Source organism: Beta vulgaris, chromosome 5 (assembly GCF_026745355.1).
Source record: "Beta vulgaris subsp. vulgaris cultivar EL10 chromosome 5, EL10.2, whole genome shotgun sequence".
Taxonomy (NCBI): Eukaryota; Viridiplantae; Streptophyta; class Magnoliopsida; order Caryophyllales; family Amaranthaceae; genus Beta; species Beta vulgaris.
The window spans coordinates 16,395,827-16,422,788 of record NC_079206.1 but is presented as its reverse complement, the minus strand read 5'-3'; the positions used below and the strand labels follow the sequence as shown (position 1 = coordinate 16,422,788).

Sequence of the window (26,962 nt, the reverse complement as noted above, 5' to 3'; positions counted from 1 at the left end):
CGTTGAATGAAGATGGAGCGTGTTGCTTTGCCATGGTGGTGAGGATGAAAGAGATGACAGATTGAGAGAGCTCGAAGGATGAGATAGTCGAAGGATCGAGCGTGTTGCTCGTGAATTTTCAAGTTGCTTGCGATGGGAGGGTCGAAGGAACGAACGGATCAGTGATGGGGAGGCCTGAGAGAACGAACGAAATGGAGTGAGAAGATGGAGAGAATGAACGGACGAAATGGAGTGAAAAGTGAAAGAGTGGGCGGAGATCTAGGGTTTTAGAGAGGTAAAGTGTTAAAGTGGGCTTTTTATATGTTGGGAGCCTACTGCGTCGCACTCCAACCCATGCGACGCAATATCATTTTTGTTTTTGTTATTTTTAGCCCAACACATCTTAAAGATCTCCCTCCAAACCGTACATACGACTTTCACGCATGAACTTCTTCTTCCGACGCTAATCAACCTTTTGCAACGCACCTTCATAACGTGCGACGCAGATAAGGGCTCAATATTTTTGTGAGGAGTTGTTTTACGTTGCACTCTGAAGCAAATCAGGTTTTTGTGTCGTCGCACTTGGGGGACGAAAATCGTCCTTTTTCTACTAGTGTATAAAATGCTCTGACAACAAAGTTGCTCACTTTCTAGCACATTTCCAACATGTGGAACTTGGTTGACGTAGTTGGGAGGATGATGTACCAGATAACGTTGTTAACATTGCTTGTTCAGATTTAATAGAGTAGCTCTCGTTTGGGTTTTCCCCTAAAAAAAATAAAATAAAAAATAAAATATCATGTTACCAACTTATAATAATTACGAACTCAGTGTGGTTAGAAACTTATAAGTTATAATAAAACATGTATAATAGTTACAAATAGGCATTTATAATATATAACTCATACCGATTGTAGCATATATAGATTTAAAGATTGAATCAATTTGATTAAAGTTATTGACCAAAATAATTTTTATTCTTTATAAAGTTACAAAAGTATAATATCATGTTACCAACTTATAATAGTTACAAACTTAGTTTAAAAAAGTTACAAACTTATAAATTATAATATAACATGTATAATAATTTAGAAAAAAATATATAATATGAAATAATTACAAACATGTAATGGTGTGGTTTATTGGTCAGAAAGTTACTTTAAGTTATAAGGGATTAATCATAATAATCGCCAAACTGACAGCTCTACACATATTCACTACTTTGGCATCAACTATCCCTGATTAGGGATGGCAGGTGGGTATAATTTGGCGGGTTTCGCACCGCATCTGCCCCAGTTGGGGCGGGTATGGATATGACTTTGGTGGGTAGTGGGTGGGTATGGATATGAAAAGTCAAATCCGTCATGGGTAGTGGGTAGGTGGTGGATATGAGGTCACATCCGCCCCCCCCCCGTATCCGCCCGCTCCGCCTCATATCCATCCGCCCCGCGCCATATAATATTTACTAATTTATCCTTTATAAAATAAAGAATTATGTTCATAAATCTAAAAAATTGTAAAAAATAAAATTAAGAAATATGAATACTAAGCCCAATAGCCCAATAAGTCATTTGAAACAATTTTTAACTGTTCTTGAGGTTGATGAACTACTGCACTTTATGTATGACAAAGAATGTGTACTTTTTTTTCTTTGAAATGGGTGTTTCTAATAATTAATTTATATAATAGGTTATATATAGAAAATAAATCAAGTGGGGGGTGGAAAATCCACCTCGGTGATGGGCGGTATAAGTGGGTAATGGATATCCACTTGGGTGGTGGAGCGGGTGTGGTATAACCTTATACCCACGTGGGCGGAGGTGGATATGGAAACTTGTACCCACCACGGTTGGCGGGCAGGTGGCGGGTATGAAAAATTTAGGTGGAGGTGGGTATGGATTTAGGGGTACCGCATCCGCCCCATCCATTTGCCATACCTATCCCTGACCCCCTGCTGCATGTTGGAAGTCGGAGAGCTAGTCAATTAGTCTAACCTCCTATCTATACTGCTTGTTCTTAATCACTTTTATTATGCTGGCTCGTGGCCCCTACACAAATTATACAATCCTTCCTCTCAAAAATATTATAGGAAATTAGCAATTGTTAGGAATTAGAATATTACTCAATCATGCTCATTGTTGTTATAATAATCTTATAATCCCTGACTTGCCTTTCAGCTGCCGTGGTTTGCGGCATATTTTAGGCTGTCATTCAATAAGTTAAATGAGTAGGTTAATTAAACTAGATTAGTCAGTCATCACTCATCATCATATTGACTTTGTGTATGTGTACAATTACGCACTGTTGGATTATGCTCCAAAAGTAGTCAAATGATTTTCCTAACAATTTGGATTAGTGGCTAGTAGTAAGTTAGTGGGTAATTTATTTTATAATTAAAATGTGATTAGTGAATAGTAGTTATGGAGGATATGGTATAGGACATGTTTTGTTTTCCACTACTTAATAGTGTAGCTAACTTTTAGGTTAGTTACTTTTCATTGTAAGCCTATAAAAGGCACTTATTGTATTGAGATTAATTGAGCAAGTTTAATGCAAAACTTCTCCATATTTTATTCAATCTCCTCTCTACTCTAAAAACTATCATGGTATCAAGAGCTTTAGGTTAGATCCTTGGAGGCCAAAAAAAAAAAAAAAAGAGAGAGAGAGAGTAAGAAGTAAGCCATTGCAGGCCATCTTCTGTTTTGTGAGTGAAAAAAAATGTAGGGCAAACCACCATGGCAAGAGTGGTTGAAAAAAATATATATTTGTGATTCTATGCAAAGTGGTGAAGAGAAGTGCTTCACAAAGTCGTGGTGAAGAGAAGTGCTTCACAAAGTCGTGGTGAAGAGAAGCACTTCACAAGGTCGTGGTGAAGAGAAGCACTTCACAAAGTCGTGGTGAAGAGAAGTGCTTCACAAGGTCGTGGTGAGAGAAGTGCTCCGAAAATGTGATTGGTGAGAAGTGCATCAAAAATGTGAAGTTGGCGATAATGTGCATCAACCAAAAAATTAAAAATGTTGGTGATAATGTGCATCAACATATTGAAATGTTGACAAAGTGGGTTCGATATGATGCAAAATAGGATGTTACAAATGGCTGCTACAACTTTTGGAGCAAAGGGGTGTGTTGGATTATGCTCCAAAAGTAGTCAAATGATTTTCCTAACAATTTGGATTAGTGGCTAGTAGTAAGTTTGTGGGTAATTTATTTTATAATTAAAATGTGATTAGTGAATAGTAGTTATGGAGGATATGGTATAGGACATGTTTTTCACTACTTAATAGTGTGGTTAACTTTTAGGTTAGTTACTTTTTATTGTAAGCCTATAAAAGACACTTATTGTATTGAGATTAATTGAGCAAGTTTAATGCAAAACTTCTCCATATTTTATTCAATCTCCTCTCTACTCTAAAAACTATCACGCACAACCCTTTAGGAGTCTAGGTGTTTGTCTATACCTTCTTCCTCTGGTTAAGATAGTTTAATGAATTCAAATAGACCGAGTAATTCTACATAGATATCCACAATCTGTATTATGTATCGAGCTCCAAGGTGAACACACAGAAGTCAACGTCACTCATAGGAGGGTGCACCGTGCACCAGTGCAAAGATGGCATCAGCAGCAGTTGATTTTCTCATCCAAAACATTCTACAGTTGATAGCTCATAAAGTGGAGCTAATCATCCGAGTGAAAGGTGACATAGAGACACTAAGAAAAGACCTTGACATGTTCAAGGCATTTCTTAAAGACTGCAACAAAAGTGAGAATAAAACTGAGTCCATCAAAGAGCTGATCAAGCAGATCAGAGACGTGACCTACAAAGCTGAGGACGCTGTCGAGTCCTATGTCAGCCGTGCCGCCATTCAGCACGAAACTTTCGCCAAGCGGCTTCTTGGTGCCATCATCCACTTGCCCAAGCTCGCTACCATTGGTGAGGAGATCGCTTCCATCAGTGATGACGTCAAAAAAGTTCACGGTTTATTTGAAGTTGCTTTTAGGTCTTTGTCACTTCAAGACACTGAATCTTCCCACAGACGGCCAAAGGAAAAAAAGGTACTCGCTCTCTATTTTTTTTATCATTTTTATTTCGACTTTGTAAATTTGTCGATGCACTTATTATATATTAAATATTTTTTATTATATATTAGTAAAAATATAATAATTAAATATTAATAAAGTATTAATTGAGACGAATCAAACCCAAATGACTATATTTTTTCTTATATATTGAAAAAAAAATCTAAAAGATTCTCTTAATTGTGAATAGTGTCCAGATTCTAAGTGAGAAAGATAAAAAAAATACAGAGGGAGTATTGTCGATACTAGAGTGTACTAGTACAACCGTCGTTAAATTTTCCTTCTCGATTTTACATTCTACAATCCATAATCGTCCGTATTTACTAAAAATCGCCCGTATTTTTTTCAAAATTTTCCTAAACTACCCCTTTTTTTTACTCGGTATTTAACTAGCCCAAGCATGCTCAGCCCTCACGAGTTCGGGGATAAGAAGGGGATCCCAACCCATAAAGAAACTTCCAGAGACTGGAAACATGGAATTTATACCTAGAAGAATAAATGCACACAAACACCCCAAATATGGGGTTGATGAGAATCGAACTTCCGACCATGAAGTTGGGAGGTGGAAGCTCCAACCATTGGCCTCCCACATGATTCTCCCCTAAACTACCCCTATGTATATTCATTAGTCTTACTCTCTCTCTCCTACTCTCACTCTCACTTTCACTCTCCTACTCTTACTCTCACTCTCACTTTCTCTCACCTCACCCCAACCACCATAACAAACACCACCACCGAAACCACCACCACCGTTTCAACTACCATGACAGAGGCAACATCAACATCACCGTGAGACCACCAATTTTTTCTTTTTTGTTTCCTCCACCGAGAAAACGAAACAGATCTTCGTTTCCTCCATGGAGGAAACGATAAAAACCTTTTCCTTGGTGGCGGAATTTTTTTTAAAAGACTAACTAAATTTCGTTGGTGGTTGTTCGCGATAGTGAGGTGACACTCCGATAGTGGTGGTTCGCAATGGTGGTGGTCTACGGTGGTGGTGGTGCGCGAGTGTGAGTCCGGCGGTGGTAGTTGTCCATCGGTGGTGGTGGTCTGTCAGTTGTGGTAAACTGGTGGTTGAGGTCTGAGAGATGGAGTGAGGTGAAGTTGGATGAGAGATGAAGGAGTAAGAGAGGGGTGTAAGGGGAGGGGTATGTGTGTCATTTCAAGGAAAAAATACGGTCGATTTTTAATAAATACGGGTGGTAAATAGCGATTGAGTTATGCTTTTTATATGAATGGTTAGTATTACATTTCTACTTCGATTAAAATTTAGAGCTTAGAAGCTTAATTCGATTTGTTGATCTTATAATCCAATGAAATATGTTTTTTTTTTTTCTTTTTTTTCGGTGCTAAAGAGAGGCACAACCCCAACAAAAGGAAATAAAGGAAAAACAAAACAAAGAACAAAAAGCAAAATTACCAAACTAATTAGGAACTAAACGAGGCCAAGCAACGCCACAAATGTCTTCCTCCAAGATATGCTGAAGATTTGGGGTGGGGGAGGGGGAATATGATGAATGATAATCTTTTCAGTTTCATCCACACCATGATTAGCAAACTAATCTGCAACCCGATTTTCTTCACGCCAACTCTCTTCGGACCCTCATTGGGAGGTCCTCTTCATCCAATCAATTATGTTTTTGATAGTACACTAAAGTATATAATACTATTTGAATTACAAAATCTTATTACTTTATCAATTACATGAACTTGAAATTGTTCATAGCTTAAGACTTAATTTTAATTGTTTATCACATAATTTAATTTGTATGTATGATTGTTGAATTACTCCATACTATGTGCCTTAGACTATTTTCATTTGTCACAAGTGGCAATGTCAACAGGTAGGTTCTTGACCGGATCCTTTAAGACCCAGATTCATTTTTCAAGCATGGATCTATATCCTACCTGGATCCACTGCATAATAAAATTGAGAATTCAAATCCACATTTAATGGATCCTACACATTCGGGGTCCAAAACGGATCAGAACTTGTTTTCTTTAAACAACCATAATTTTCACAATGCTATTTAGCATTTTCATTTGTCGAGTTGAAGTAATCAAGCATCAACCTTAATACAACAAATTCAAACATAAATAACATTAATAGTTTGACCCAAATAAATAACAATGTTCAGTAATGGTTGAATTATTACAAGCAATTAAAATATAATTTACAATGTTGCATCTAGATTATTTATTAAAATTAACAATTTTTTCACCAAATACCCTCGACAAATTAAAATATTCACCATATACCCTCAATGTTCCAAAATTTCACCATATACCCTTGAGTTTTCGCAAAAATTTCACAAAATGCCCTTTTTTTAACTTCCGTTAACTCACCGTTAGCGTTATTTACGATTTTGCCATCATTAAACCCTAATTCTAACATGTAAACCTTAACCCACCCAAACCCTAACCCCCCTGCCAGCCCAACCCCCACCCTCCCCCTCCCCCACCCAACCCCACCCCACCCCAGTCCAGCCTAGCCTCAAACTGCCACCACCGCATCACATGCCGCCACACCAGATGGTCACCACCTCACCATACCAAACCTCCACCACCGCATCATCAAACATCTTCTCTCTCATTTCCCCAAACCTCCCCCTCTTCTCCACTCCACCACTGCAACCCATCTCCCACCCTCCCCCAACACCGCCGTTACCCGTCCCCCACTCCCTCCCCATCGAGTTCCCCCTCCCCTTCCCCGTCGAATTCCCCAGCCAACATCAACAACAATGATAATTGTCTCAACACCACCCTCAAAAAATAGAGGAGAGAGAGGCGTGAAAAATGGGCTTAGTTGGCTCGATTTCCGCAGAGGAAGGGTGAGGGGTTGGTGGTGCAGTGGTGTGGTGCACGATTTCTTTGGGAAAAACAGAGGAGAGAGAGATATTTTCCGGCGAAATGATTGGGTGGTGGAGGGGAGGGGACGGGAGGGTGGGGGTTGGCATGAAGTGGAGGGGAGGGGGAGGGTGGGGCATTGGCCTGAGGTGGATGGGGAGGGAGATCGAGGGGCTGGAGTGGGGTGGAAGGGAGGGTTAGGGTGGGTTAGATTAGGATCCAGGTTAGAGTTAGATTAGGGTTAGAATAGAGATAGGGTTAAAAATGACAAAATGGTAAATAAAGCTAACAGTGAGTTAACGAAAGTTAAAAAAAGGGCATTTGGTGCACGTTTTCGAGAAACCAAGGGTACATGATGAATTTTTCAAACATTGAGGGTATGTGGTGAATTTTTTAATTTGTCGGGGGTATTTGGTGAAAAAATCGTAAAATTAAATATAAGTTTGTAACAACTTGAGCATTGTGTTTTAGGGTTTTAAGTTTTACCCTTTTGAATTATATATTTTAAAATAAATTTTAAAAAAGGATTGCGATACATTTATACAAAACTTCTACCTCGAGCACACGCAATAGAGCCGTAGACAATCAAGTGCAATCCAATCCATGAAATAATTTGATCTATGGTAAACGGATCCGGATCCGGGTGATAATTTAGGACCTGATCTAGATCTGTTTTAAAAAACTAGGAGCCAAATAAATCCTACTCAGATTTGTTGAGTCCAAAATTTAAGGATCCAGATCTGCTAAAAACGGATTTGAATCCACGGATTCGGGTAGGGTCATTACCCAGTGACATCCCTAGTCACAAAAGATTAAATGTCCTTATCTTAACTGCATTGGTTTTTTGGTTGTGAATTTTGAAGTGAACAATAATTAATAGTTATAAATGTTGGATTTTCACCACATATCTTTGAGTAATTTGATTTTTCACCGTGTATCCTCCAACTTTTCAAAATTCAACATATACCCTTCAATATCTCTAAAACTCACCATATACCCTCAATAATGAATAACTATCAATTTTTTTTATCATTAACGCTTGATGTTGTTACTACTAATTAACTCCTATTTGACCCATTTATCTTAATAGATTACCATTGAAACAATATTTATGTTTAAAGAAAGGGAAGAGAGTTATATGGAAGAATAGAGATAAAAGCACCATATGTGTTATTTCATTGGTGGTCAATTATGATTAATGGATCAGTAGACGTCAATTAGGGTTTCGTAATATAACTAGGGGTTAATGACTAAAGACAGTTGTCATTCGTTAGTCACTAAAAGTATATTGTAAGTTTCAAAGAAATTGAGTGGTATATGGTGAATTTTGAAAAGTTGGAGGGTATATTGTGAAAATCAAAATTATTCAGAGAGATATGGTAGTAAAAAAATATGTATAATTAAAGATTAGGGAATGGTTTATTGAAGCTCTAAGTTAAGGGTGGTTTTGGATTAAAAATCATTTTTACACAGTTTTTTATCCATTTCTTTTTCTAATATAAAAGTATTACAAATTTCTAATAATAAGATTTAAAGTATTAAAACTAAGATTTCTAATGCTTATCGCCAATTCAATTAGACTTATTGCAAATATCCACTCTTTATAAAAATAAATGAAATTAAAATCTATACTAATACATTAAAAGGTGTTCTTAACCAATGAACGGCGATACGTAGCTCTCCCCCTTAGTTTTTTTTCAGTACAAATGATCTATATACAACAAAAAAAATTAGTAAATGTATTGTATATGATTTGATTTCATGACCTTCAAGTTTATATACTAAAGTCTTAACCACTAAATCAAATGATATTTGGTAATATTATTGTAAAGTAAATTATTAATAATGATAAATACAAGTATCCATGACATAGTCGACCCTACAAACTAGTTTGTTACTATTAGAAGCTCTAGCTAGCTTGACGATATATACGATCAATAATGACACATTAAATAAGAGTTTGTGGTTTGAAATTTCTTACAAATTTTGATCATTTTTATGTCAAAGATGAAACTCTTAGCTTTTTTTTGGTAAGTAAAGAAAGTATATTGATGCTTCACTCCATACAACCTATCTTCCCAATTAGGGAAAAGAAACGCAAGGCCAGAATAGCCCCTACTTACAGATTAGCTAACCAAGCCATATCTCTGTCACTCCACTTGGTGGACTGACACATGTTGCTCCTGTAATGCACTATACATTGTATCTCCTTATACAATGTATAGTAAATAATAATAATAATAATAATAAAAATAGTAAATAATAATAATAGTAAATAATAGATGGATCATCTTAACGAAAATGATGAAAGTCATCGTCCTATATATCCTAAAAGGTTACCCATTTGTTGGAACTGAGTAGCTTCACACAAAAATGTGGTCCATTATATTAGAAACTGAACTCGTCATATTAAAAAGAGACATAATGATTTAAGAAAGCTAAGAACACAATTATTTAAAAAGGTAAATCATAATATAGACGAGATTTAATCTTATATCTTAATTACCAACCCTATAAAATTTACCTATTTGTTTTTTAAAAGCACCAAGGAATGATTGCCTTCCTTGGGGTGAGTGTGTGGGTGCACATAATGAAATGTCTCTACTACCTATGCAACTGTGCCTAGTATTAACTGTCAGTGTACTATGTACTAGGATATCTTTTATTTTGTCTCTTTGTAATTAAAGCCTCCATCTCAGCTTTATAGCTGTTATTCTTGGCGGTTTCCTAGGAAGTTTTCCTAGTGTGCTGAAGTCTATATAAGGCCCAGTTTAGGTTGTAAGAAAAAATCAAGAAGAATGAATGGAATAGAGACATTATGCTGCAATCTTTATAATTCTGCCTAAGAATGTTTTCATGGTATCAGAGCACATCTCTTTAAATCTCACTCATATTACATTCTTCTCAAACACATCACAAATTTTTTCTTGTTTTAACTAAATCTGGTTGCTTAAATTGTGGCTTCATCTACTCCTACTGTAATAGAACAAACAAATCCATTATATCTTCATCCCTCATACGGGAACAACTTCACATTCATAGATAAACTCCAAGGATCTTTAAATTACAGATCTTGGAAAAGTTCTATGGAGATAGCATTAGCTTCCAAAAGGAAGTTAGGGTTTATTACAGGAGTAATAAAAAGAGATAAGAAAGATGCAGTTAAGCAAGATGCCTGGGACACATGTAACAACATGATCATATCTTGGATTCTTGGTTCTGTGAATGAATCAATCAAGAAGTCCATCATGTTTGTTAGTGATTCAAGAGAAATATGGAACCAACTTGAGAAGAGATTCTCACTTATAAATGGCACTAGAAAATATAAACTCTGTAAAGAGATTTATGAAACCAAACAGCAAGGAAGAGAGATTAGTGAGTATTACACTCGTATGAAATGCTCCTGGGAAGAGCTTGAAGCTCTCACTACTTTACCTCCCATAACAAATGTGAGTGCAGAAATCACAAAGTTTATGGAAGTCCTGACTCAGCAACAAGAAGAACATAAACTTTTTTAGTTTCTGAATGGACTTGATGAGCCCTATGGAACACAAAGGAGTAATTTACTCATGATGGGTACATTACCTAATGTTGAAATAACATGTAGTTATCTGGAGCAAGAAGAAGCTTAGAGAGAAGTTGGGCCAGGTTAACGAAGAAAATGACATTGTTGCCATGTTCTCTAATGGCTCAGGGGGAGCCAATAACAACACTCAGGTCCTCAATCAATGTACAATGTGTGGAAAAACAGGACACACTAAGGATGGCTGTTGGTTTGTAATAGACTTTCCTGCAAAACCTAATAAAACGAAGTATCAAGGTGCGGGTAAAGGAAAGTTGAAAACCACTGGGCAGCAGAAATGAACAAAGAAGGAAAACAAAGTGGAGTAAAAGTTGTTGCTACTGCTCAACAGGATGCAGTGTCTACAGCAAGCTCATCCACCACCATTACAGCACAACAGCTGGAACATCTTCTAAGATTACTCCCACCTCCATCTAAAGGAGGAGATACAGATGAAGAGATGGATTATAGTTTTTCAGGCATAGTTTCATGTTACTTTGCTAACTCAGGAAAAAATGAGTGGATCTTGGATTCTGGTGCCTTAGACCATATGACTGGCACTTATTCTCTCTTAGGAAGTGCTCATGAATGCAGAAGTGCATCACTCATAAACCTACCCACAGGTGAGACTTCTAAAATCTCTCACATTGATACTATTTTACTCTTGAATGGTGTGAATCTTAAACATGTTCTATACATCCATGCCTTTAAACATAACTTGTTATCTATATATAAGTTGTGTGAAAACATGAACTGCAAAGTTGCATTCTTTCACAAGTATCGTATAATACATGATTGTGAAAAGAATGAGGTAAAGGGTGTGGGAAAGGGGGAGAATAATGGTCTCTATTATCTTATTAATAAGCCTGTAGAAAGTACTCTAAAGAAGCTTAAAGACCAGACCCTTAACATTGTGAGTGCACAAAAAGGGAAGACAGACATGACTGTTCACACATGCTCTGAAGTGCCTAGTGTGTTAAGAGATGTCCCAAAGCGTAGTAAAGCAACATTGTGGCATCATAGACTTGGGCATGCACCAATGAAAAGTATTGCTCTGATTGAGAATCTTGATGTAAGAAGTAAGAAGTAAGAAGTCAGAAGTGTGTATGACTCGTCCACTGGCAAAATTCACTAAGTTGCCTTATGGAATAAGTGACTCTAGAGCAGAAGATGTGTTTGAACTTATACATATGGATACTTGGGGCCATATAAGGTAAGTTATAAAGGGAAATTTAGGTATTTCCTCACTCTGGTGGATAATAAGTCAAGAGTAACATGGATACACTTGTTGAAACTGAAATCTTATGCATTTTGATGCCATACAAAGGTTTGTAAACATGGCTAGAACTCAGTTCAATAAAAGTGTAAAGATCATAAGATCAGATAATGCCCTAGAGTTTGAAGATAAGAAATGTAAGCCATTCTTTGACAAACTGGGTATAATACATCAAACTTCTTGTCCTGATAGACCACAGCAGAATGGGAGGGCTGAAAGGAGACACATACATGTTCTTGAAATGACAAGAGCCTTAAGATTCCAAGCTGGTCTACCTCTGCAATTTTGGGGGGACTGTGTTATGACAGCCACTTACATCACAATCAGGTTGCCAACTGATGTAAATAGAGGAAAAAGTCCTTATGAAGTTCTCTATGGAAAGGTACCTAACTACACTTTCATAAAGTCCTTTGGGTGTTTAGCCTTTGCTTACAATCCTGAGAAAAGAAAAGACAAGTTTCAAGCTAGGGGTGTTCCATGTATCTTCATTGGGTACTCACATACTCAAAAGGGATACAAAATGCACAACCTTCTCACAGGAGTGTCCTTTGTATCAAGGGATGTAAGATTATATGAATCTGTATATCCATATCATATATTTCACTCAGTATCATCTCAACCAAATGTAGAGTTAGGTAAAGCTCAATCATGGAATGATAGTGATGAAGGTGAACCTGTGTTAACCAGAAGAGAAGAAGTGGAAGAACAAGTGGTAGAGCAAGTTGAAGAAGAACAATATACTCAGGTTGTTCAGAGAAGGTCCACAAGAGACCATAAAGCTCCTACATGGCACTCAGATTCTCAAGTTAGTGCCAATTGTGTACAAAAAGTAGGCATAACTGCTGTTAGTAGTCAATACACTTGCTTACTGAGTAATGTGAGCAAAGCACCTGATCCAAGACATTTTAAACAGGCTATAAAGCACAGTTACTGGCTACAAACTATGAATGAAGAGTTGGAAGCACTTGAAGGAAACAATACTTGGTTGATCACTGACCTGCCACCAGGAAAGCAGGCAATAGGGTGCAAGTGGCTTTATACAACTAAATATGATCCACACAGAGAGAGTACAAGGTACAAATCAAGGCTTGTCATTCTTGGTAACAGACAATAGTATGGTCTTGACTATAGAGAGACCCTTGCTCCAGTTGCAAAGATGACAACCATAAGGTCTCTGCTGGCTGTTGCTGCAATACAGGGATGGTATAATCACCAAATAGATGTAAAAAAATGCTTTTTTACATAGTGAGTTAGAAGAAACTGTGTTCATGACCTTCCCTCCTGGATATGAAGGAGAGGGATTCAGATTTAACACATGGTTGGAAAAATAAATTCACACTCACAATGATACAAAGACAAGAGTATGCAAGCTCTTGAAACCTCTCTATGGACTCAAGCAAGCCCCTAGACAGTGGTTTGCAAAACTGAGCTCAGTATTGAAGGCTGATGGTTTTGTTCAATCAAAATCAGATCACTCCCTCTTTACCAAGAAAGAAGCAACCTCATTCACTACCATTTTGGCATATGTTGATGATTTGATTGTGACTGGCAACAATCTGGGGTGTATAAAACAAGCAAAATAGTTTCTCAACATAAAATTCAAGATGAAAGACATGGGTGAATTAAGGTATTTCCTTGGGATTGAAGTAGACAAAACCTCTCAGGGCATCTTCCTCTCACAAAGAAAGTATGTCCAAGATATGCTAGAAGAATACAAACTCACTCAGTGTAGACCACTCAAGTTGCCTATGGACACTCATGTTAAACTACTCTCTACCTCTGGTGAGCCTTTGACACGACCTGAAACATATCAAAGGTTAATTGGGAAGTTGATTTATTTAACACTCACCAGACCCATGTCTTGAGTCAATTGATGCGTAGCCCTACTTCAGTACATCACCAGGCTGCAAAAAGAGTATTAAGATATCTGGCTGGCTCTCTAGATCAGGGCATACTTCTGGCTTCTAAGTCTGCTGCTAAGCTTCAAGCCTACTGTGATAGTGACTGGGCAAGATGTCCTAACACTAGAAGATCCACCACAGGGTTTTGCATTCTCCTAGGCCATTCTCCCATAGCTTGGAAGTCTAAAAAGCAAACTATGGTTGCAAGATCTGCAACTGAGGCTGAGTATAGATCTCTAGCAATGACTATATTTGAAGTAATTTGGGTAAAACAACTACTCAAAGAGATTCGAATCAAAGAGTCGGGAAGCACACCAATTTTCTGTGATAATCAAGCAGCCTTGGCCATTGCAGCCAACCATGTGCACCATGAGAAGACAAAGCACGTTGGAATTGATTGTCATTTCATCAAGGAGAAGGTGGCTGAAGAAGGACAAATCAATCCCACCTATGTGTCTACAAGTCAACAAATTGTTGATGTTCTCACTAAAGTATTGACTACAGAATAGCATCAGTTTCTGTTGTCCAAGCTAGGAGTTCAATCTCCACCCTCACTCTTAGCTTAAGGGGGAGTGAAAAGCACCAACAAGGAATGACTGCCTTCCTTGGTGTGAGTGTGTGGGTGCACAGAATGAAATGTCTCCACTACCTATGCAGTGCCTAGTACTAATGGTCAGTGTACTATGTACTATGTACTATGATATCTTCTATTTTGTCTCTTTGTAATTAAAGCCTCCAGCTCAGCTTTATAGCTGTTATTCTTGGCAGTTTCCTAGGAAGTTTCCCTAGCGTGCTCAAGTCTATATAAGGCTCAGTTAAGGTTGTAAGAAACAATCAAGAAGAATGAATGAAATAGAGACATTATGCTACAATCTTTATAATTCTGCCTAAGAATGCTTTCTGTTTTCCACGGAATCATATACCTTGAGAAAAAAAAGGGATTACAAAAATGTGTTTATATGAGACCAGTAGAATTATGCTTTGTCTTATGCATTTATTTTCATGGTTAACATTTAATATCAACTAGTAATTTCTTTAATTTTGAATAGCTTCCGGTGGTGGAGAAAGACGATGTGGTAGGTTTCGACGTTGAAGCTCAAAATGTAATAAAGTTACTCAATGAAGGGTCAGAAGACCTGAAAATTGTCACAATCGTTGGCATGCCTGGTCTTGGGAAGACAACATTGGCTAACAAAATATACACCGATCGTAAGTTGGAGTTCGACTTCATGGTTCGGTCATGGGTTTATGTCTCTAAGAAGTACACTAGAAAGGAAGTGTTCTTGAATATATTAAGAGATATTTCAGGCGGGACACTATCTCAACAAATGCATGAGCTTGATGCTGATGATTTGGCGAAAGAAGTTCGATGCAAATTGGAAAAACATACAAAGTTTTTTGTTGTCATGGATGATGTGTGGACTCCAGAAGCATGGACGGACCTCAGTGTTGCCTTCCCAAAACATTCAGGTGGTCGAATCCTGTTAACAAGTCGACATAACGAGGTTGCGGAGCGTGCTCAGATAATTGGCCTCTATAAACTCCGTTTCTTGACAAATGATGAATGTTTAGAGCTGCTTACGAGAAAGGTTTTCCGGAAAGAAGCATGTCCTCAAACGTTTAAAACGGTTGCACAAGAAATTGCTGTTAAGTGTGATGGCCTACCACTTGCTGTAGTGATCATTGCAGGTACACTTTTGATCTTGTATGTAGCATTATTATTGTAGCAACTTCGTAGATGGGAACAATATTGGAATATGATATAGCACAAATTTGTTGATCAATTTTACAGGTATTCTTCTAAAGAAAACAAGTGACCTAAGCTGGTGGACTAAGATTGCAAACAAGGTGAGTCAATATGTGACAAGGGATCAGGAACAATGCAAACAGGTCGTGAGGTTAAGTTACGATAACCTTCCCGATCATCTGAAGGTATGCTTTCTATACTTTGGAGTTTTTCCGGAAAACTTTGAGATTCCTGCCAGAAAGGTGATCTTATTGTGGATTGCGGAGGGCTTTATTGAGTACAAAAACAGAGAAAGCTTAGAGGAAACTGCTGCAGACTATTTGGAGGAGCTTGTTGACAAAAATTTGGTGCTCGCACCAAAGAGGACACATGATGGCCGAATAAAGATGTGTCGCATTCATGACATGATGCATGATCTGTGCAAGCAAGAGGCTGAGGAAGAAAATCTTTTCAATGTGATTAAAGACCCAGAGGAGTTGGTAGCTTTTAAAAGTACAGCAGGTGCAATTAGTATGTGTCGTCGCCTTGGTATACACTCGTATATTTTGGACTGCGTTCAATCAAACCTCACGGCTGCCCGTACACGCTCATTTGTATCAATGGCTGTTGAAGAAGTTAGATTGCCAATGGAGCATATATCTTTCATACCAAGGGCCTTCCAACTGCTCAGGATATTAGATGTTACATCCATAATTTTCGAGCGCTTCCCCAGGGAATTGCTCGGACTTGTTCAGCTCAGATACATTGCTATGGCCATCACTTTCACGGTTCTTCCACCGGACATGTCAAAGCTGTGGAATATGCAGATTCTCATGATCAAGGTAATATCAGGAAATTCGCTTGATATTAGAGCAGACATATGGAAAATGTTTCAACTTAGGCATCTGCATACAAATGTGTCGGCTAACTTTGTTATGCGTCCCAGCTCCAAAACAAAGAAGCAAAATCATCAAGGTCCTTCCCATATCAAAACACTTACTTCAATATCAGCTGATAGTTGCACGAGTGAGTTCTTGGCTAGAATTCCAACTGTGACCAAACTGGGCATTCGCGGCAAACTGGAAGAGCTAATTATTCCCCCACAAGGAGGAGGAGTTAGTACCTTTGAAGCACTTGCTACCATGAAATACCTTGAAACACTGAAAATTTATGGTGATGTGTCTTCAAATGCTCGAAGTAAAATTAGCCACTTTCCTGGTCATAACAAATTCCCACCAAACCTAAGGAACTTAACTGTAACTGATACAATGCTTAGCTGGGAGCACATGGACATACTTGGGATGTTGCCCAACCTTGTCATGCTTAAGATCAAGGAAAATGCATTCATGGGCAAGTATTGGAAGCCTAAAGATGATGGATTTCGCACTCTTGAAGTCTTCTATCTTGGAAGAACTAATTTACAGAAGTGGGAGGCCTCCAATTATCATTTTCCTTCACTTAAGAAACTCATTCTCAAGTTCTGTGACCGTCTTGAGGGACTTTCATCTAGCCTAGCAGATATCTCTACCCTCCAACTGATCGATATTCATATGGCCAACCCTGTTGTAGCTGCTTGTGCCAGACAAATTCAGAAAAACAACAATGGTATTGGTAGGTCACTTCAGGTTTCCATCTATCCTCCAAAACACGACTGTGACCTCGTCTAATTCCTGCTATCCAGAAGCACAACTGCTTGGCTGCTCATGTTCTTTGTATTTTTGTTTTGCACCATCCGATTCCTGAAGCCACTGGCTCTTTTTCGGATTCGAGCTAAGTAGGACCACAAGGCTGGCAAAGAGAGCCATATGCTTTTGCTTTTCTGGTTTTGGTGTTGTGATTGATTAAGTACTTCGTTTTAACTTGATATTGTTGGAACTTGCAAGTTCAATTAAATTGGATGTTCCCTACACTTTTTATTGATTTGTGTCCTTTATTATTATTATATTAAAAAAAAAGATTCACATCCAAACCTTCATGCTAGGGTTAAAGGAAAAACAAAGGCAGAAGAAAATAACGTTTTATGATAACAAGGTATCTAGTTATTTACAAACTGTTCATCGAACTTTACAAATAAAGTTGGGTGATTGCTATGAGATGTGAAAATGTCTTTCTTCTTTTAGTTCCATTTCCTTGGCACAATTTTCTCAAATCCGTGAAAAACATCCAACATAAAATTTGATGGAAATTGAAGAATCAACAGCTCCAATAATGATGTAAACTAGAATTATTTTCCCACACTCAATTCAACAGGATAAAAAATGAGTTGCGAGAACTTTTAGAGGGTGTTTGGTATATAAAAAATTGATGTATGAAACGGATTCAAATAAGCGTTTCCATTTCTAATTGTTTGGTATGAGTGTTAGGTAACAAATACCGTTTCCGAAGGGCCGGGATTCACAGTCCCCCCATTTATTACCCTTATCAAACTAGTGGAAACAAAATCACGTTTCATTCCTCAATTATAAACCTCTCAATTGTTTTTATTCCACTAAGATACCAAGCAACTATTAAAAATAACAATTATTATTTCCATTTCCCCTCCTTATCCAAAAATCATTTTCATTCCATTTCCATTAATCATACCAAATGCCCCCTAAATGCCAAGACTTATTACATGGAAATTCCAAGTGTAAACAAACTTACTAGTATACTATCAACAAATACATAAGTTACGTTTACTGTAAGTGTAAAGCAGAAGTTCCCAACACTTGTTAACTATTGGCATAGACGATTTATGATAACTATAAAGCACATCATGCATAGAGTCGAATTATAAAATTCTAACTACATTTTAACCATTCTTCGTCTCCAAGCTCAAACTCTTCAATAATACGACGCCAGCTCGAATCAAAGTCCTCCTCGGAAACACTCTCATAGATAGCATCAAGGAGACCAACTTTGAAGTCTTTATAACGCGCATACTTCCATAACTTTTTCCCAAACTTCGCTAGAATGTGCCACAAACACCACCTATGAGGGGTTCCTACCATTACAATTCTCATTGCCTTCCTCATCGCCGCATCCTAATCAGTCAAAAGACATGTGGGGGGTTTTCCTTCTATGCACATTAACCACGTATTAAATAGCCATGCATAAGTTTCAAACTCCTCATGAGAAAGTAGAGCACACCCTAGCAGTATTGTTTGAACATGATGATTTACTCCGACAAAATTCGCAAATGGAAGAGGGTAGTCATTCGTGAGATAAGTGGCATCAAAGCATATCACATCACCGAAATAATCGTACGCCACACGACTCCTAGCACCTACCCAACTACATCTTTCATGTTCCCAGAATCATTTAACCGGTGCATGTGGAACAAATTTTTGTTATCCGCGGTCATCTTCTCAAAATAGATTAGCATTGCATTTGCATCCCCTTCTTTCAATTTCAACTTACGTTCCTATACAACAATATTCTGCAAATCCCGCTCAGTCGTTGTCGCCAAATTTTCCAAACTATTCTTATCTTTAGCAAGGCAACGATGAATCTGAGAAACCCCTACTCCGGCAAGTGCTGTCGACTAACAAATTCCACCTAATAGCACAATTCACATCTCCTTGTCGGTATTTGCTTATGTACCTTGACTTACCCAGTGTTGGGTTGTGATTTTCATGTATTAGGTTCACCTTCTTCACTTCCCGTGCACCTTCCTCATTAACGCTAGCAAACATCATAATCGGGCACCCACACTTCTTAGTCTTCCTAGAAGAAACCTCCACTTCGTTTCTACCAACGACAATCCTATTACCTTCCACAACTTTCCACTCGTCTGCTTGGCCAGCACACTCACACTTCTAGGTATAGTTACGCCACTCCAATACCCCCATCACCATGAAAACGTTTGCTCCATTTCCTAGAATCAGCCGCTCTAAGAACACCAAAATCCTGTTGATTATCGTACCTATTAAAACAATCATCAACTTCATACCAACTGTTGGGACTACAGTACCCACAACTTCCTTATTGTTTGACATAGCAGTTCCTACATCCTCCATGTCTATATCATTAGCTTCTTCAAATTCCTCATTCCAACCAATTGCATTAGGGTTCATGTCAATACTTCCTCACTCTATTGTATCCCAATTCGATTCCCACAAGGCATTAAACCCTTCCACAACTGTTAAATCATCATTCAAGTCCAAGTTTCTCATCTCCTACAACATTTCTCCTTCTCAATTATTGTAATTTTTTTTTGAAGGGACTCAATTATCGTAAATTAACAATGAACATTAATATGCCAATCCATAATCTACTTTCATCCTATACATGTGCAGAAAAAATATAAATTAGGTTAACTTGTTACGTTGGTAATTATCGTTCGAATTTGCCTATTCTATTTTGCAATTATTTTATCAAACCAGACATTAATTTATCCTCCACCTATTCCACCCATTCTTCGTAATTGAATTTCGCTACAACTACAGACATAGTATGTACCTGCTGCTGCTGCTGCAAGCGTTGCTACTCTGGTAGAACGTACATATATACTTCAAGCTCCGACCCTCCTTCATCAATGAATTCATATGTTAACCACAAATGTCTGGTTTTTTCAAAATTTTCCAACTCTCATTTTTCACTTTTGATTATTTCCAATTTTTCACTTTCGAAATCAGTTTTCAATTCTTCACAATCTTTTAGATCCGTTAAGGATTTCTATTGCTTTAATTTCCTAGTACAAAGTAGAGAGAACTAAGAAAGGACTGAAATGTCCCTTTCACGTAGTACAGAGGAGAGCTGAGAGAGAAATTCAGCAACTTTTTTTGCTTTTTACTTTTTCAAACTCAACATCATGTCTCTCTCTTTTCCTCCACAAGAATTACGAAAATATCATGGATAGTGGGATTCTGTTAGGGATTTATCATTCCTCTCAACTAAATACCATAAAGCATAATTATCGGAACATATTGTGATCAAACACTAGAAAACTAGAATATTTTGCACGCGATACGTGCTTGAATTTTTTGTCGAAAAAGAACTCGATTTTCATCGGCATAAGAGTCGAAATTTGAACATTAGACATACAAAGTATAATTGTTTTTAGTTGCAAAATTTGAGTGGTTTAGTTTCTGTCACTTAAGTCTCTCACCATTCTTTTTGTTTTTTTTTTTTTTTACTTTTGAAAGTTAAATTTTATGAACAAAATAGAAATTTTATTGAATTTATTTATGATTTCTAAAATTATAATTTTTAGTTGATTTTTGAATTAAGTATAATACTTCATAAATTGTAAAGAAAGTGGACACTTTGATTTCAAGTCAATTTTTTCATAGGTTGTAGTTTGTGAGTGAATGTTATAATTATATTTTTGGTATTTTTGTTTGATGCGTCCTTTGATTTGTAAGTAAATTTGTAATTTAGAATGGGGAGGGGGTAACATAATTTTTTCATTCGGAGACACCATAACCCCCCTTCTTTTATATAATAGAGATCAAAACCGCAAAGGTGGAGCTAGATGGTGACACTTTAGTGGTTATCAATGATGCTATCTTGTCAAAATCAGTGGGAAGAACTTCAACCGGTCTTTTGGTCGATGAAATCATCCATAGAAGTTTAACTTTCTCTTATTGTTCTCAAATCATTGTGGGATTTGAAAAGGCAACACAACCTAAAGGTAGAAGTTTTCATAAAGTTCATCATGGGAATTAAATTCCGCAATCTAATTTATGGGACTTTTTTCAAGTCATTTGATTAGAAGTGAGGGAATTAACTCCCGTAGAAATTTGACTTACCTAGTGGGGTTAGGTAAGCAACTTCCTACAATTTGCAGAAAAAGGAAATTCCTAGGAAGTTTTACATCTTCAACTCCATCATTTTAGAGCCAACCAAATAGCTCACCTACTTTGTAACCTTGTATTTCCTAAGAAGGCCCAATTCCTATGTTTTCCAACTTCATTAATTGATATGTGATGTGACAATGTAATTTTTTTCATTTAGTTCCATTTCCTTGGCACAAATTTCTCAAAACCGGATGAAATGAAGAATCAACAGCTCCAAAAATGATGTAAACCATCATTTTTTTTCCCACACTTCATTCAAGGGAATAAAAAATTAGTAGAGGAAAGAAAGAATTACCAACGTAACAAGTTGAATCAGTAAATAATTAAAGAAAAAGAACATCAGATTTTCAACCTAAACTAGATCTGGTCACTTCATAAGCCAAGAAACAAGCTGCATTTGCCGGTACACTCCGACCCATAGCAGGACCAAACCCCTTATACAATCCTTTCACACCCTCAGAAGCTACTATCTTTTTGAACGCGTCAATTGAGCCAGAATATTTGGGTGCCTTGAAATCATCAATTTGGATAACGCTCTTCACCACATCAGTAGGGTAAACAGAAGACCAAAAGCAAGCCCCGGCAATGCCTCCAGCCAGGATCAAAGAACCCCTCCCTAACTCGGAAGTATCATGGCCACCAGCTATGTACTGTTTAACAGCTTCATATACACCGAACATTGCAGCATTGCCCGGGACTTCACGGGCTAGAGTTGGGACCAAGCCTTTGAACAAACCCCGCACACCTGCTTCTGATAAAACATGTTTTGCTACATCTATTGGCCCTCCGTACTTCACTGCCATTGCAGCTGTACCGACTCCGGACACAGAACCCTGGGCCTGTAATCTGTTCTTGCCAGATGTAATTTAGCAGGGTAATTAGATAACACTTGTTTCTGTGAATGCAGTGATGGTCTCAACTCTCATATAGTATGACAAGTCAACATTTCTTTTTATTTGGGTATTTAATCAAATCTTTTACTCATTTCCCACAGTTACAGTTCAACAAATTTCTGCATAATTTTAAGGAGAAATCCATTATACCTAAACCATTTATAATAATAATAAAAAAAAAGCAGCTATCAACGAGCCAAACTGCTGATCCTGCTAAGGTTACTTACAATACCAGCCAAGATAGCCTATTCAAAGTGCACATATCATGATCAAAGAGGTGGGCCCCATTAGAGGCCACTAACCAGCTCCAATGTTATCTGTTAGCCCCAATTCCACCGGTCCCTGCCACATTGAACAGGCCTACATGCCTACAATATGCCAGACTCAAGACAATGCCATGCACATTGCTCGGAGAAAGAGGTAGACTAAATAAAATCTAGCCAGCCAACACAAGTGGGGACCTATACCAAGGCAAGGAGTGTTAGCTGACACCTCAAAAAGAAAAGGCCATATATCTTTTCATTGGTCCATAAAGAGGATTTTAAAGCAAATTTTTGTTAATTGCTGTTCCGCAACCCCTATATAGCAGTCCCAAAACCTAAAGCTGGCACCAAGAAACTATAAGAATCATGCGCCACTAAACAAAGTCCAATTTGAAGGTAATGACTAATGATAAAGCAACATCTTTCATGCAGAGTGAAAAATACAGGTGAGCAATCTATCACATCTGAATTCCGCGCAATTTGGAAAATGAAAGGCAAAAAGAAATAAATTAGAGAAGCAATCTGCACTATAGTGATACCTGCACTTGATTAACTCTGTGGGGCAAGCCAAAAAGGAGACAGCAACTCCAGCCCCAGCACCGCAAGCAACTTGCTGGCCAACTGAGAGGGGAGCCCCAGGTTCAGACTTTAACAACGTTTCCATTTGACCTCTTACTGTGAAGAGTACGGCGTTGAAAGCAGCAACAGTAGCAAGTGGGGCCCCCATACCTTTGTACAAACCCTTAGGACCTTCTGCCGCTAATGTTTGCCTCACAGCATCCACAGCACCTGCATATCTGGGAGCTTGGCCAGGAACAGGAGTTGGCTGGCTTTGAAGCTTCACCTTGATGGTGTCAAAAGGATGCCCAACTATTAGCTGCGCAGCCCCTCCAACAGTCCCTGCAGTTAGATCCTTTGCTACATCTCCCATCTCTGAAAGAAGACTAAACATCAGTACATATCCAAGTGGCAGCTAATAAATCTAAAGGCCAAATATACATGGAGATATAAAGCTTTATCCACTGAGAAATATACTCAGACACTTCATGGTTCAGTCTGTTATTTATATATATTAGTAAAAGGGTAAAGTTAAGCTTAAGAGTGAGCACATTTTACGCAAACCCTGCAATCCCAATGCATTACCAATCTACTTAAAAAGGCAAGGAAATGACTGCCTCACATAGCACAACTATAATTACTTTCTAGGCCTGTTTGGCAAGAGACATAGGTGGTGGTAATGGAAGATTGGTAATGCATACTAGTGTATTTTGTAAGAAAAGTCACGTGTCAATATCACCCCCAAAACATCTCTTTTCTACATAGATTTCAGTACTTCACTACCATCCATTACCACTTGGAAAGGAGGTATTGAGTGGTAGTGCATATTTATGAAGAAAAACACATGTTTGGGGATGAAGTTTCACTACTAAGAGCATTAATATGAAATGTTTCTTACAAAATTACACTAAAATGCATTACAATTACCACCACTTTACTACCTACTAAACAGGCTGTTCAGGACACCATAGAATCATTTGGTAATCCAATCAATAGAATGCAATATTTGAACTTGGAGAGTTAATAACTGACTGATTTCGCAGTCCTCTCCCTATCAGAAGTCCAAATTTAGCACTAAAAAAAATTGTACTGCAATATGCATGGAAATTTTATGAGGATAACATTTGCCATTCATAAACTTTAAGATTTCAAAACTTGCAGAAGCTTTCAGGGAAACCTCTTCCAAATGAACAGTGAGCAGTTCTTTATACAGTTTGATCCACATATTCAATGCTGTGAGGTTTTTTTTAATGTGAGAGGGAGAAGACAGAGAAGAGAGAGGAAAGCTGTATTTAAATTTCTTCTATAAAAATCCTAGTGTTCATATTTAATCCATCTTGTTTTGGCAAGTAGACCTGTCTTACCAATGCTCCAGTCATACAGCTCTACCACACCAAGCAGGTTCTTTACATAAACCATTTTAGTAGCTCTAACTTTAATTTTGTGTAATATTTTTGAATTCTTTTGAGGATCACAATTTTAGGTAACTTATGAACAAATTGTGTAGCCAAGAATCATTTCGAGTTATTAATAAAATCCCAGATTCCCAGTATCCAACACTAAATGAGTAACGTCTTGGTCAGATGTCCTCCTTAAATATCACATGTATGAGCATCAACAAACGTTGTTGCTTCCATTTTCTAGTTAATTGTTGATTCTAGCAAGGTAGGAGTTCGGGAAAGGGTTAGTCATGAGGAATGTTAAAAAAACATGGCAACGAAGTGATTGGGACTAAAAGGAAAAGAACCGCAGAAACTATCCCTGTAAATGCTATCCGTGTAGGGGCAATCACAGAAAAAAAAAAAGGAAAGAGAAGACGTACGAGACCTCAGAACCACATCATATCAGTGACAGAGTGAGAAACCTGTCTTGATTCTTAAAGGGGGTAGTCAAAAGTATTAATCCTAATAACTTCTTTCAAATTCGACAAATTACATAAAATGGCTATTGTATGCACTTTGGCTAGGTATTGCAGCCTCAACTTGTCCTGTGAATTATCCCACCAATTTAAAATACAAGGAACTAGTCAGCAATAGAGTAAATACTGTAGTATTGAATAAAAAACTCTCTTCCTTCAAATAGTCATCATGTTTTCTGAACCCCTCATAATTAAAGATATCGCATAAATTTACTAAAAAAGCTATATAGCATTCTCAAACTCTCTTCTTTCCACAATTCAACTAGAGCCATCTTAAGTGTCTGATTAATTCATAAATCACTACTATCTAGGAAAGGTGACAACTTTTCTAGACATCCTAAAATTAGTATGTGTAAATACAATTTCTGGATCCTATGACATAATGCTAAACAAAACAGTCAATCCTCAAAAGGTTAGTCAAAATCCATTAAAAAAGCCTATTAAGCCTCACCATAATTTCTTTAGCCACAACTTCAGCAGCTATTCTCAAACTTCCAAATGAAAATGTATCATATATAACTAAAGCAAATACCTTGAATCAATCGATATCAATACCTCCAAAATAAACCCTTAATTATCTAGTCCTCATATTATTTTCCCCGCATCACACTGTTGGAGCTGCACACACCCTATCCCAATGATCACTTAACTCGATCAAATTCCAAGACATATACTCCTATAGTTTTATAAGCACCAGCATAAAGTCCTCCACTTAACCCTACAGCAATTCTAGTAATTGCATATGATCAAATAAATCAAAACACGCAGCTTCCAACATTTGTGATACATCCAATTCTGAAGTTCCTATAACAAGCAGAAACTCTGTTCGCCATTGCAACTGTTTGAAGAAATAAAAACCTTGGGAAGCAGCTAACTAAGTATAGAGTAGATGACTCGGAAAAATCACTCTTAAAGTCTTAGACGGACGGATATCATCAGCTAACGATCTAACATCTTAAATTCATTGGATCAGCTAAGATATGACAATGCTCTAATCATAAATGCAATCTGCAATATTAGAAACAAACGTAAAAACCTCATATATAAGAAAATAATAAATGAAGATAAGTAAATGCAGATTGTAAAATCATAAATAAAGTTACAGAACCCAGGAAGAAAAACATCAATGAGAACTAAATCAAATACTGGGTTGATGAATGCAATCAGGAACATATAAAACATAACCTAATTGTCTCCAAAGTTTGCATCTTTCCATCTGAAGCTCCATTTGAAAATTTTAAGAAGTGGTATCAAGGAAGATTAAGGATTTAACTCTTACCAATAAAATAATTTCTTATGCAACCGAAGTCAAAGCAATAAGAACTCAAAATCCCAGCAGCATCAACTTTCCAAAATCAACTGTTCAATCAGAACACACAATCTGAAAAACAAGAACCATATATTATTACTCATAGTAAGATTGCAACACAGTCAGAAAACTCAAAAAATATCTCAGAAAAATACCCATTTGGTATTATTAAAGAATAAACCCAGTAAAATGCAGGAATCTAAATGAACTAAAAAAAAACCCCAAAAGATGGGAAATTATATCAGCTTTAATCGGAGTTCTTTTCTCTAGGACTTCATGAAATTCCTATAAACATTACAAAATACAAATGCCCAGAAAATCAAATTGATACCCACAAATATGGGGGAGAATGAGAGTAAAAAAGACAAAAGAAATGAAGTGACGTGGGTAAGAATGAAACCTTAGGAAAGAGATGATGAAATTGAGACCCAAAAAAAAAGTTTGCTCTTTTTTTTTCTTCTTTGTTTTATCTCTCTTTTCTTCACCAACAACTTCCACCAATTGTTGCACACAGAGGAATTTGTTGCCGTCGATTTGGAGAGAGAGAGGACTGGTGTACTTCCTCCGTGTTTTTATTCTTGCTACATAGAGAAAGTGGGGGTTTTTAAGAAAGGTAGAGAGAGAAAGAAGGGGACCACCACTTTTTGAATAAAAAATCATTTGTTAAGGAAAAAGTATGAGTATTTTAAAAGAGAAGGTGGGGGACCATTAACTTTTTAATAGTATTTTAAGATTTTTATGGTGAAAAGATATCCATTTATGATATGTAGCATCTATTATGACATTTCCATTTAAGGGATATGTAGCATCTATAAAAAAACGGAGGAAGTATATCAGTATATATATATAGTCTATGATTTAAGATGAGTAGC

General features: G+C 37.3%; 2 protein-coding genes across 4 annotated transcripts; one reads left to right on the top strand and one right to left on the bottom strand.

The window, feature by feature from the left end:
• The first annotated feature begins 3,228 nt into the window (after nucleotides 1-3,228).
• Nucleotides 3,229-17,285, top strand: LOC104892918 (putative late blight resistance protein homolog R1B-17). The gene is given in 5 exon segments (XM_048644812.2): nucleotides 3,229-3,939; nucleotides 3,941-4,033; nucleotides 14,693-14,700; nucleotides 14,703-15,332; nucleotides 15,436-17,285. Coding segments are annotated over 5 exon segments (2,682 nt in total). The 5' UTR covers nucleotides 3,229-3,589; the 3' UTR covers nucleotides 17,037-17,285.
• Nucleotides 17,286-21,346: 4,061 nt separating this feature from the next.
• Nucleotides 21,347-26,647, bottom strand: LOC104892919 (mitochondrial carnitine/acylcarnitine carrier-like protein). Of its 3 annotated transcripts, none has more exons than XM_010678942.4 (4): nucleotides 26,491-26,647; nucleotides 26,061-26,162; nucleotides 22,845-23,238; nucleotides 21,347-21,995 (listed from the first exon to the last, which is right to left on the bottom strand). In XM_010678942.4, the coding sequence occupies exons 3-4, from the start codon at nucleotides 23,234-23,236 to the stop codon at nucleotides 21,497-21,499; spliced, it is 891 nt and encodes a 296-aa protein (XP_010677244.2). In that variant the 5' UTR covers nucleotides 23,237-23,238; nucleotides 26,061-26,162; nucleotides 26,491-26,647; the 3' UTR covers nucleotides 21,347-21,496. The 3 variants fall into 3 exon arrangements, with proteins under 3 accessions (XP_010677244.2, XP_048500770.1, XP_010677245.2); XM_048644813.2 differs by having other exon boundaries at nucleotides 26,061-26,140; nucleotides 26,491-26,643; XM_010678943.3 differs by lacking the exon at nucleotides 26,491-26,647 and adding an exon at nucleotides 26,246-26,405.
• Nucleotides 26,648-26,962: the final 315 nt, after the last annotated feature.